General features: G+C 54.7%; 1 protein-coding gene across 1 annotated transcript in view; it reads right to left on the bottom strand.

Annotated features, from left to right (window-relative positions):
• Positions 1-3,126: 3,126 nt before the first annotated feature.
• WDR81 (WD repeat domain 81) overlaps positions 3,127-13,099 on the bottom strand; it is a 10,254-nt gene continuing 281 nt past the window's right edge. The window contains 11 exon segments of the mRNA XM_010285544.1: positions 3,127-3,625; positions 4,584-4,763; positions 4,940-5,085; positions 5,258-5,956; positions 6,260-6,425; positions 6,602-6,767; positions 7,026-7,216; positions 9,126-9,316; positions 9,439-9,546; positions 9,818-13,088; positions 13,090-13,099. The exon segment at positions 13,090-13,099 is cut by the window's right edge and continues 281 nt beyond it. Coding sequence (XP_010283846.1) covers positions 3,299-3,625; positions 4,584-4,763; positions 4,940-5,085; positions 5,258-5,956; positions 6,260-6,425; positions 6,602-6,767; positions 7,026-7,216; positions 9,126-9,316; positions 9,439-9,546; positions 9,818-13,088; positions 13,090-13,099 — 5,455 coding nt within the window. The 3' untranslated portion in view covers positions 3,127-3,298.

Raw genomic sequence — 13,099 nt, 5'->3', positions numbered from 1 at the left:
AGGCTGCAGGCACTCAGCAAGCGCTCTCTGGGAGGGGCTTTGCAGGTAGAAAATGCAATACCAGAGCAGTTTCTCAGCAATATGTCCTGGAATAGAGAGTCCTCCCCTTCCCAGCACTCGCCTTGCCCCTTTGCTGGCAAACTCAGCCTCCCCCACCCCCGCGCTCCAGTTCCCGTATGGGACAGTGGGAGCAAGGCTTCCAGAGCCATGGATAAAACCCCACCCATCCCCTGGCCACTGCTTCACCCAGCTACTCTTCCTGCTCAAGCAGAAATAACTTATCTTCTTCTTAACATAAAGTCTCCACGCCAAAGCCCGGTCCTCGGCGCAGCCGCCATACATTTAAGTCTTGGGGCTGCTTTCCACTCTCTGAGCAGTCCCTGCTTTGACCTGAAACTGCTGGGCTGCGACCCAAGAAAACCTTCAGGTCATTTCATTCTCCCTCCTCCTCACCTCAATCCTGCAGCCATGTATAAGCCCGAATGCCCCTTCTCTCCCCAGTGGTGCCCATCCTTTAACCCTCTGCCAAATTCACCCTCCTCTCCCGGAGAGGCACTATTGCTTGTTGGAGGAGCCCCCATTTACTGTCAAATCCTTGTTTAATTGCCCCTTACCTGAGGTTGTTCGTGTCCACGTTGGAGCTGGCACCTGCTTTAGCCCGGCTGATACCTCTGCGTGGGGCAAACAGAGTCTCTTGTCCAGCCCACCCCTCCGACCCGCCGGCAGCGACCTTCGGCACCACCCCCTGTTTGAGAATTTGGCAGGCAAATATTGACCTCCGGCATCCGGTTAAACATTTGTTTGGGGGATAAGAGCGAATCTGTGGTGCATTTGGAGATGAGGAGACACTTTGGGCTGCTGTACCCTCACAACAATGTTAACACTGAGTCTACCAGCTCCGAAACTCCCCGTCAGCAGAACGAACATGCCCGGGTCAGTTGTTCCTAGTAGTGGCTCCGCTTTCCATATACTCCCTGTGCTGGGAATGCGCTCTTCTATTCATAACCTTTAGTGATGATGTAGAGCTTGGTATTTATCGCCACGGGGCTCTGTCTGTTTTTCGAATTCTCTTTGCAGAAAACCCCAGATATTTACTCCCTGTATCCCAGCTGCTTCTGGTGCAGCAAGCGCGAGGCACCGGTTTGAAGAGATGGCGGGTGCCCAAGGCCCCGTGGCCGCGTACCCGAGTGGGCAGCGGCGATGCTCGGGCTGGGCTGAGCCGAGAGCAGCTGGTACCTCTCCTGGGGCACGGCACGCACCGGAGCTCTGCCGGGGGAGTTGGCCCCGGTGCCGGGCTCCACGGCACGCACACCGCTGTGGCGTAGAGGAAGAGTCTCGGGGATGGGCAGAACTCCAGCGGTCCTGTCCGGTGCGGTTTTGTGCCGTACGCAGAAGCGATGGTGATCCTTCCTGGCTCTGTCCGTGTCCTCCGTGCGAGCGGAGTCCCTAAGGAGCCGTGGGGAACACTGACGGGATTGCAGCGCTTGCAGTCACCCATTTCTGGCAGCAGCTCTCGGTTCCCGAACTCACCCCAGACACTGGGAAGGAGGGGAAAGGAGACAGGTCTGATCCCTGCAACCAGAAACTACTTTGGGATGCGCCACTGCAACATGGGGAGCTACTTCCCCTTGGAAAGCAGATCCGAGTCCCCGTGCAGCAGCGTCCTACCTTACATCCAGGACATCTCCACAGCATCCCTCCTCCAGCTCCCCTGGGAACACAAGAGGTGCCCAAACGCAGAGCTTCAGCTTTGGCTGCCAGAGCAGGAGCGCGGCAAGCAGCGGAGCCAGCCCTGTGCCGCAGCTGGGCCTCCAGACAGAGCTTCCCCACACACCCGTCTCTGCATCGCTTTCAAAGAGTTTATTAGAAGTAAATATTTACATCTATTGCAAATGGTTAATAGGCAACACAGGACTGAGAGCTCCCCTCGGGTAGGGAAGGGTAGCAAGGGCCAGCTGCTCACCTCCCCACCCTCCCCAGAAGCGGAGGGCAGCCTTCCCAATGGCAGGTGGCTCGGATGAACCAGCAGCTGGAGGAAAGCCCTCTCGCCTCCCAGGACAACCCACAGCAGGCTCCTCCTCTGCCCAAGATAAGAGCTTCCCGCTCCCCTGATACTGGCTCTGACTAGGCTGAAGGATGGATGGGAAAAGGGCTGCAACAGAAGTGAGGCAACTGCTCCTACTGCTGGGTCAGAGAGCACTCTCCTCGCCTTTGGAGTGGGAACAGACAGTGCTGTCCCGAAGGGAAGGTCAGAAGGAGACCATGCTGGATCATGCCTCCTGGCTCTCACCCTACAAGAGCAGGAGAGGACAAAACTTTTTGCTGTCCCGTCTCCCCCAGGAGTCTGACTGGCACAAAGGAGAGTAGAGAGGATTAGAAAGAAAATTTATTGAGAAACGCTGCCAGCGCATGGCACACAGGGCATTCCTCACCCCTTAGATAATCAAGGGATGCAGTGCTGCTGCATCCAACAACAGCCCATCCCTACCCTACTACTCCAGAAGCCAAAATCCCCATGGAAGCACCTAGTTCTGGCTTCCCTAGAGGGTCACGTTCCCATCCCAAACTGTCCCTCTGCAGCAGCCCATTCCTAAATGAACTGGCGGAGCAGATGGGGTTTGTGCCTTGGCTAACTTCCATTTCTGTCTTTGCCCTGGAGCCAGTAAGGCAGCAAAAGTGTTCTAGTTAACCTCTCGTCCCCCCATACAGGCTCTAACTCAGATGGCAGAACCTAAAGTTAAGAGTACATCCTCTGGGCCTTGAACACAGACCACAGGAGGAGGAGATGCCCGGCACCACCCAGCTCCAAAGGCGGCAGTTCCCAGGCCCAGCTTGTGCTACCCTAGTAAGACTGTTCAGTGGTTCAGGAGTGGCGAGAGAAGGGCTTAAGTGCGGATGGCAGTAGCTATGCTATTGTGTCCTTGTCAAGGGGCACCTCTTACCCCTTAACTGAAGGGGGGAGGATATGGGTGGTCCATATTACTCTTGAGGGCAGCTCACAGTCCCCTGGGGATCAGGCACACGTGGTACGGAAAGCTGCAGGCCTCTCTGCAGGGGTGACAGTGACCTACAACACCCAGTATTTTTCCCAGCAGCAGTGGAGGTTTCTCAGTTATGGCTTTTTTCTTTTTAAAGATACAGAAAGGTTAGAGATGCTTTACCAAGTGCTTACAAGTACTCCTCCCCCCTGCATCCTCTGTTCAGAAACGTCTAACTGCCGCCTCCATAAGCGACACTGCCAGCTTTCAGCTCTAATGCCAGAGCTGTGGGACATCACCAGCTCCTGGGCCAGCGGTCACTATGCCAGCAGGCGTATGATGCCGTTGTCTGAGCCCAGCAGGAGATGGCATTTCGTGGGCAGCACCGCCAGGCTGGTCAGCGTACCCCGAAAATTCTCTGAGCTCAGCTTGGTCGTGCTGATGGGCAGGGCTGAGGACACCAGCATGGAGTAGACACCAATCTTGTTGGCCACAGTGCCGGTGACCACTTCGTTGCCGTAGAGGTCAAACGCATGGATGGGTTCAGATGCAGATTTGTAGTGGTGCAAAGGCTTCTGCTCCAGTTCCTTCCAGACAGTCAGGGAATGATCTGAAGAGGAGCTGATTAGCACATTGCCCTCTGCAGCCTGCAGGAGAGGAAATGCCAGTGAAGCAACACTGCTGCAGTAAAAACTCCAAATCCCATCCTGCAAATGAGATTAGCAGGTAGATGCCAATAATCCAACAGTCCCAGGGCAATCCCTTAGGACAGTCCCAGCCACTTCCAAGCAGCTGATGGTACTGAGCAGTATTAACAAGGCATGCAGGTGGACACTGCAAGCTCCAGGAGTCTCTGGTAGCTGGCAACCTCCTCTAGTGCTATCCAAGTGTCCAAGAGATGGGCTGTGCCTCTTCTCAACAACATCCTGATACTCAATACAACTGATTTATCATCTGTTACTACTGCAGTGGGTAAAGAGTTTATCATGCAGTCTCCCTCTCCATCAAACAACCTGCCAGGTTTTTTTTTTTTTCCTCAGGAAAAGGAATTGGGAGGCTCTCTCATGGTAGAAAACACTTGCTTGAGGGCAGGAGAAGCCTGGAGCTGCTTATTAGAAGAGCTAGTGAGAGGGTAAGCAACCCACACTGCTGAACTTTGTTTAACCTGCATTTGGGTCGAGGACACTGGAGCCCCAATGCTGTTCCCTGACGGCGGGTAAATATGGACAAGAGTTACTCATTAGAGCGATGCTCTCCAAGGTGGGCCGAGAGCCCTGCAGAAAAAGCAACACATTTGCTTCTTCACGGGAGATGTGTCTCCTTCCTGCCTCTGCTGCAGACCGGCTCAGCAGGGACTGACACTGCGGAGGGCTGATCTCCATTCAGCACAGGTTGGACCAAGAACAGTCGCTCGCAGCACTAACCATGGGCAGGAGAGCTTGAGCAGCCTCATAGGGACACAGCAAGGGACAGAGGAACGTGCAGAGGAGGGAGCAGACAAGCCCTGCCAAGCAGCGTGTGCCAGAAGGATGCTCCACGCAACCTCAGTGCATCAACAAGGCCCGTGAAGCAGCCCCTCACCCTGATCCCAGCTGGAGCTCTCACCTTGATCTGCAGGATGTCTCCCTCATGGGCAGGCCAGCCCCGCATGATAAGTCCTGTCCTGGTATCCAGCAGCACAATGAAACCAGAGGAGAAGCCAGCCACAACGCTGCGCCCGTTAGGACTGATAGCCAAGCAGCGGATGAGCCCAGCGCTCACCCCACTGGCCAGGCGAAACTCATGCTGCAAGAGAGAAAGTCCAGTGACTGTGGGGCCGAAGATCTAAGGGATCCAGCATTTAGGGGACAAGGCCCAGCTGGCTTTCATGGAGACATCACAGCTGGCTTTGGGCCAGCCATGGTAACACCATTAAGCACACAGATGGAGGAGGGTGGCTCACAGAGCACCAGACTCCCTACCTGTAGTCCTGGCTTCCTGGGATCGATGAACCGCAGCACGGAGTCTGCACTGGCCACAGAGATGCTGTGATAGGGAGGTGGCATGGTGGCCACAGCTGTGATGGGGACTTTGCTGTCTAATTCATCAAAAGTCCGGAGAAGTTTGCCTGTGAAAACATGATGGAGAGGTTATAGCAGTAGACGTACGGAGAAGGTACACAGCAAATCTCCAGTTCTGCACTGGTTTTTAACAGAAGCCACCAAAACTCAGTGTGGCTCTTCTGTCTTTAAGGACTGGACCAGTTCACTCCAGCCAGCCTTCCCCCTTTTCCTTCTTACCTGTGAACTGGTCCCAGATGTGTACGGTCCCATCACAGCTCACCACGTGCTGCGATGCCTCCAGCTGGCTCACGAAGAAAACCGACTTCTTGTGCTCTGCATACGTGAAGCGCGGTGGCACCTCACTGGTGCCATCTCCATAGTTGTACAAGGGCCAAAGGCGGACAGTTTTGTCCTTGCTGCCACTAAGGAAGAAGTCCTCACTGCTGAGCGGTGCCACGCACTTGATGGCCCCTGAATGCCCTGAGAAACTCTGCAGCTTGATCTGGTGGAAGTGGAAGCGGGGGTCGTGTTGGCTCACCCCAATCTCATACTGCCAGTAGGCCAGCCAGTTCCCACACAGCATGTGGGTGCTGCGAGGAAGGTCATGCTTCAAGGCATTCTCCTCGCTGCATGAGCTGGGAATAAAGCCATCGGTGCCAGCACTGAGGTGAAGTAATCCAAGACCATCACGCTGTGTGTCCACAGGGACCTGGATGCGGTTCCCTACCAGCACGCTTCCAAAAGTACCGGAGTGACTGTCCTCATGGTGGCTAGAGAAGGGCTCGGTCCCTCGCGTATCCTGGTCTGAGCGCACTGCACTCGGCGTTTGTTCCAGGCTAACGACCTGCAGGCTCTTGGGGTTCACATTCTCCAGGTAGAGGCTGGCCAGCTTCTCAACCAGCGAGTGGTTGGGCACAACCGTCCGGATAACATCACCTGAAGAAACAGAACATGGCTACAAGGGAAGGAATTTCGCCATCACCACCCCACACCATCCACAGAACAAGGGTCAGCACAGGGCTGTGAACACAACGTCCCCTACAAGCCAGCCACATGCTGCTCCCAGCCAAAGCAGCCTGAAGCCTGGTGGGCTCCCAATGCAACGAGCAGACCAAACCTCAGTGTAGAAGCTGTGGCTTTCCCCCAGCAGCCCTATACCCTCTGACTTCTGAGTCCAGCCCGTGTGCGCAGAACACGGAGCTCTCTCACAAATCCTAGGAGATGGTGGGCAAGCCGTACCAAGCAAGCAAGAGAAGGGGATGTAGGTGATGTAGGCCATCTCAGGGTTAAACACCTTCTGTAACTCCACCAGCACAGCTGGATCCAGGGCCAGCAGCTTCCCATCAGAGAGGGGCACCTCCATCACTGGCACCTCACAGCTGCTCACTGACTCCGCCGTCAACCCCTGGACATGAGAAAACAAGAAGACACCCAAGATCAGATGCTCTCATCACATAATTACACAAACTCAGCCTGGGCTGGATGCTGCTGACACCAGTACTGGTGTATGCAGGTATGCCCACCACATTCCTGCAGCTGGGTACCGGGGGATGGCAAGAGGACCTCTCCCACATCACTGACCTGGTCTTGCAGCTCCTGCAGCAGTGAGAATGCTCCAAAGAAGTTTCTCACTGTGTCACTCAAATGCTGCTGCACCATCTCCTGCCCAATCCGCAGGCAGATCAAGGCAATTAGGCTGATTGTCTTAACGCACAGGACAATACGGGCCTGGGCACCACCGGGGAAACTGAAGAGGACATCCATTACCAGCTTGCCCTCCACATATCCCTTTTTCCCCTCCTCTGCTTCATGCTTCCTGCCTTGTCTGTATTATCAGAAGGTCTTGAGCAGCACAAGCTCTACGTGCATGCTGCGTACAGGCACATCAGGGCAGGAGCAGCCCCACACCCCCAGGAGCCTTAAGGCCCTCATAGAACCATTTCCAAATCCCCAATTTTTGGTTGTGCCAGTCCCGGCTGAAGGCACAGCAGACTGCAGCTCTTACCCGATGGCCGGAGAAGTGAGGAAGCCCAGCACCGGGAGCAGCACCTCCTGGCTGATCTTGGGGAGAATGTCCATGAGTGTGGTGTCTGAGAGACACACCACGATCTTCTGAGTCAGCGTCACGGCAGCCAGGAGCCCTGCCTCCTTCCGACTGTTCAGCCGGCCACCACCGGACGCGCCGCTGGGCGCAACCTGCAAAAGGAGTTCTCCATGCCAGGGCCACCATCTCCCCATCAGGGACACATCAAGGGTGATTCCAGGATCACCCAAGCTCAGCCTTAAAACCCGGCACAGCAGTGCTGGTCACAGCCCCTGGGAGAGGAACCTGAGCACCGTTCAGCAACTCAAGTCTTGCACTCAAGGGATGAGCCTGAAAACCGATGGACAGATGTCAGCACAAGAGATGAGCCTGGAGAGAATGGGGCACAACGTCCGCAAGCTCGCACGCGTCCTCTGGGGGGCATTTCCCTGCAGGATGCTCCCACAGCTGGGAAACAGAGGGGAAAGAGCCAACCCTGGAGTGGCTCAGACCATCACTGGCTGGGACACCACAGAACACCGTTTGCCAGCAGAGGAAGAGGGGTAATCTATTACATACATGCAACTTAAAGCAAGAATCAGTGTCTTCATCCCATCCTATGTTGAGCCTGGATGCATAGGCTGCAGAGGAACAGTCCTTGCATGAAATATCCAAGCACAACTTATGGGCAAACCTGCTGCTGGCTTCAAGAAATCCAGCTGTTAATAACTTCATTAAGCAGATGAGCGCACCCTTTTTTGCTGACAACATACCGACGCTGGTTACAGCAATGCCAAAGAGTTAATATCAGCAGCAACACTAAAAGATTAGATTGTCCTATTTCCTAACTCCTAGACAAACCAAGAAAAGAGAGCCAATAACAAAAACCACAAACAACTCCCAGTTTCCGCTATATTTCTTGTACACCTGCCATCTTCCAGCTCATTGCAGAGGCTCTTCCTCTCACAAAATATCCACTCTGCCAAATCCTGCAAGAACGATTGACTTTATCCTATTTGTGACCCGCAAGTTTCATCATTTTAATATCAGGTTGCCAAATGCTTTTCACGGGGGTATTAATTCCTCCAGCGCCCCCGGGCAGTAAGTTCGGTAAAGCGAAGCGGAACAGCTGGAGTTCCAATTGCAACTGGGCGGAGAATGATTTTGCTGAAAAATGGGTTTTTTTCCCCTGAAAAATCTCCCCTTCAACATTGGAAAAACTGACAATGCCTTTTTGTTTTCTTTAAATGAACAGCTGCGGCCTCTTTTCCTCTATGTTTCAATTATCAAAAAGCTATTGAAGTTTTCCTTTTAAACAAGAATACATAACCAACGTGTTTATAACCACTAAAAAGGGAGCAATATGAAAAATAAGCCTGTTTAAAACATTCAAAAACATTTTTTATGAAAAATTGGTTTGTTTTTCAACCAGCTGCATTACACACATTTTCTTCCGGCTATTCAGCTATGAGTTTCAAGCTGAAAAGTTTGTAAGTCTTGGCAGTATTTTTTATACAGTTGAAAAACCTCCTTTAGGCTCTCCCCAGCTCATCCCCTATCTACCCATACAGACCTCTAAAAATCCCACAGCAGCCCGTGCTGCTCTGCCTGCCCGTTATCACGATCCCACCCTCGTGCCAGCTCCGTTTTGGCACGCTCTCCCAGCAAAGCAAAAGAAAACCTTTTTCTCTGGCTTTGCTCATGCCAGCAAAGGGTCCGACAGGGAAAGCCCCCGGCTGAAATGGGGAAGGAGGAGCTGTGGCAGCCCGAGACGGATCCACGATGGCCAGGGCTTGCTAAAGAGCAAAGCCCACGTACGCAGCCGCGTGCTGCGCTGGATGTGGCCCGGAGCTTATGGCTGGGGTGAAAGTGCCTCTTCTGGCTGCATCAGCACAGCCCTTCTCAGCCAACACAGCAAGAGCTGCTCAGCCCACACTGGCCCAGATGGAGCTCAACCGAGCACAAATTTTTATGCAGGAGGCTCCTGGTGAGGCAGGACTATTTTCTGTGCATCCTCCTTTCGTGCCTGGACACAGCTCTTGCCCCAACATGCGCGAGAAGAGGAGAAAAGGCAATACTAACCAGGTAGCTGATGTAGGGCAGGTACTGGTAGGTGAGGACAGGCTCTCCGTACAGGTTCGCCACATGCACAAGACAGGCCAGCACTGGCTTGGACACCTCATCTCCCAGCACTGGCCGTTTTTGGTAGATATTTCCGGTACTCAAGGGACCGTTCTCATCGTTGCTTGGTAGAAACTGCTGCCTGGTGAGGCCTGCCCAGAGACAACACCATGAGCTAAAGCAGCAGGCTACACTCAAGCCACCAGGTACGCCAGCAGACTGTTTTGGGGCACAGCCCACCGCGGGACCCCGGGGTCTGAGAAGCAGACATTACCGACGTAGCAGGATGTGAGCAGACGGAGCAGGTTCCTGGCGATGAAGCGAGACGTGACGGTAGGGCCCAGCTTGGCTGAGAGCCACCTCACCATCTTACAGGCTGTGTCTGCAAAACAAAAACAGTCACAAGGACAGAGCCCGGCACGGCGCAGATTAGCTATCACCCTGCCCCGCAGGCAGCTGCCCGGCTCTCAGATCCACACGCTTCAGTGGAGCCCTGGCCTTTTACACTGGTTTCATGGCTGTCCCCAAGTTGGGACCATAGACACCCCCAAATCCAGACCCATTTCTTCCCAGGCTCTCCCCTTCTCCCATTCACTGCTTTCCTGGATGTTTGCCATGCTCGGCAGAAAGGCTCAATGCTAGCAGGGTCTTACCCAGGAGTATTGTCTGCTCTTTGTCATCGGAGTGATCTGGCAGCTCCTCTCCCTCTCCATCCTCTGGCTCGCTGCTGTCATCAGCCAGGGTGACATCCACGGAGGCACCAGCATCCACAGCCACTGTCAGCTCTGCATCAACCACAGCATCATCGTGCTCCTCATCATCATGCTCCTCTTCCTCTTCCTCCGAATCCTCGCTCTGTTTCAGGTCCTGGCTGCTGTCCATCGACTTCAGGCTGCTCTTGTCCTTCTGGGAATCCCCATCCACAGGTCTGTCCTCTCCCAGGGACACTTCGCTGGCGCTGCTCTTGTCGCTCAGCCGCCCAAGGCTGAGCGATTCCTGCTCCTGAGGCTGCAGGGACTCCCCGACGTAGAGGCTGCTCTGGAAGTCCTCACTCTCAGGCAGGTAGGCTTGGTCATGGAAGCTGACACCAGAGGTGTAGTCGAGGAGGTCGAGTGCAGCGGAGCTGTGCTCCACATCCATTTTGATCTCCTCCCCAAACACACATGACACCGGGCTGTCCCCTCCACTTTCATCATCTTCAGCTGTGCCAAGGAGGGACTTGCTCTCCTCCCGTGAGCTCTCGACGCCAACAAGAATCTGCAGGATGTGTGGCAGCAGGTTCAGGAGGAAGGACTGCAGCCCCAGGCGCACTATCAGCTGGGCCACAAAGCAGTCTGTGTAGAGGTAGAACCTGCCGTGGCGGTAGCAGGGGGTCTCATATGCCCCGATCAATGGCTTGAGCAAGTATTTATTGGCGTTCTTTGGACCTAGGGATTTAGCTATAGGTTCAAAGAGATACCACGCTGCATAGACAGCGGTATTCTCCTCAGACATCAGAGACAGTATGAAGGGTAGAAGAATCTCCAAGCCTTCAGGAGTGATTTCAGAAAGGATCCCCTCCAGCTGCTGCCACAGCTGGAAAACAAGTTCCCGGCCCTGACCTTCATCCTCTATCTTCTTTGCCTGATAGGTGAAAATGAATTTGTGCAGGGCTGGGAAGTATGTTGGGAAGGGGACAATAGAGCTGAAGGGACTGAGGAGCTGTGTGGGACAGGGTGGGGGGAGGCCCTGAGAGATGGGTTTGTATTCAAACATCTGCACTGCGCCCTTGCCCAGCCTGGTCTTTAGAAGCTTCTCCACTGGCACGCTCAGCTGCAGCAGGACATGCAGCACATGCTGGAGCGGGGCCGGGATCTCCTTGGGATGGTAGCGGCACAGATTACGCACCATCAGGAAGCGCTCCAACAGGGATGCATCAGGCTTCGAAGGACGAATCTTTGGTGCAAATATTATCTCAGCTACCAGAATGCCCAAAGCTTGCATATCCCTCTGGAAGAGGTCTGAGACACCCACGGGTGGCTCTTCCCATGGCTGCTCCACTAGCTGCATCTCACTGCTTAAGCCTTTAACCAAGAAATTACCCAATTTCTCCAGTTCTTCCAGGGCCTGGAGCGGATTGAAGCCTTCAGGAAGTGTGATCTTCATGTCAGCCTGATCCACGGCACCTGCCTTGCTCCGACGGAGAGGCCGGACACCTGAGGTTTTCCCTTCGGCAGCATAAGCAGGGAGGGTGGAGGGCTGCGCTGAAGGCACAGTGGCACAGGGCTGATCAGCAGCTCTACCAGTAGCAGAAATCGAATCCAGGGCTTCCGTGCCCTGCTCTAAATCATCCTCACCAGCCATGGATTTCTCCCCAGACCAGGTGGTTTCACTAGGAGTAGCCTCCAGGACCAGTCCATTCACCACATCTGTCACCTGGCCCTGGATATCCTCCAAGAACACAGTCTCCCCGATGTTCTGAAGAAGAGGCCGGGCAATGGCTGGAGCTTCAGCAGGTGTGTAGGCAGATCCCACCATACGCCTGGGATGCGGCTGGTCGAAGAGCTGCACGACCCCATAAGTTGTCAGATGCGTGTGGTTGTCTACTAGATGGAGGCAGACGTTCTTCTCCTTGACAGCATCCTTCCCCAGCAGCTTGTACCCAAAAGTGAGATCAATCCAGTGGTGGAGGTCCTGAGAAACTTCCCGGCTCTCAAGCAGCATACGGTGGACCTCGATGAACTCCTCGTAGGAGCTACACCAAGACGGCACGTCCAGGTCAGGCATGTCCGGATGGATGGATCGGCAGATGGAAAAGATGGAGGGGTCCGTATAAAACTCTGGGATGCACTCATCCGGAGTCCAGCTCTGCATGCGCTCCATGCTGGCTGGATATTCATTGGGCTCCCACTGGGACCTCACGTGGCAGCACAGCACTGCCCTGGGTGTCCTCCGAGCTGTGTACACGTAGTAGGTGATATCCGAAAGGACATCGGAGATGTGATGGGGGACATGGAGCTGCTCCCCACTTGACCCACCAGCAACAAACGCCTGCTTAGTCATCTCATAGGTGAAATCCAGCTGCTTGTCTCCCTTGTTGAGTCGGAACTTGGATTTCCTTAAGTCCCTGAACTTGCCGTTTTTGGTAGTGAAGTCCACCACCCATGGAAGAACCGGGTGATAATTGGGGTCTCCCATTCTCCTCCCAGCCAGACTGTTTAGACGCATAAGGTAGTCAAAGTTGCTGACCTGCCCATGTACCCACTGTAACACCAGGTCTCGGAGGTCCTTCTGGCAGGTGGTGCACCTCGCCTCCTGCCCTCGCATGCCAGTGCTGCTTTGCTCACTTGTTTGTTCCAGACCAGCCTCCAGATTAGCTTCCTCTTTCTTCGGTCCCTCATACTCTCTGAAGTTCACGCGGAGCCGGCTGCACAGCTTCTCGTCCACAGCCACATCCCGAAGGGAAAAGGCGCCGCAAGCCAGACCCGCCTGGTGACAAGCCCTCATGGCCTGCAGCACATGGAAGAGGAGGAAGAGGATTTTGGCATGGCTGTTGGTGAGCTTGGCTGGGCTGAAAGTCACAATGTCGTGCAAACAGTACTGGACGTAAGGGTAGACGACATACAGCATGTTGGCCGACTCCAGCAGAGCTTCTGCCTGCAGCACGTTGGGGCAGGAGGGCATCCCCTTGGTGGCCGCCACGCTCTCCTTGGCGGGAGAAGCACTGGGCGCGCTTTTGCCCACCTGAAGGACAGGGAAGCCGTAAACCTTCTGCAGGGCGGCCCGCAGTGCATCCAGGGCTGGCACGGTGGGCGGCACGTCAGCGTGCCGGTACGGCCGCACGTACAGGCAGTGAGCCTGGCACCACAGGTTTCGGTAATTCTGGGAAGCGACGCTCTGCATGAAGCTGTGCAGGGTCTCCGGTCGGAGCTGGTCGGAGGTGAGGGGCTGCACCC

Source organism: Phaethon lepturus, unplaced genomic scaffold, assembly GCF_000687285.1.
Source record: "Phaethon lepturus isolate BGI_N335 unplaced genomic scaffold, ASM68728v1 scaffold27584, whole genome shotgun sequence".
Classification (NCBI taxonomy): domain Eukaryota; kingdom Metazoa; phylum Chordata; class Aves; order Phaethontiformes; family Phaethontidae; genus Phaethon; species Phaethon lepturus.
The sequence above is the reverse complement of the archived record's forward strand: the minus strand, read 5'-3'. Positions and strand labels throughout refer to the sequence as shown.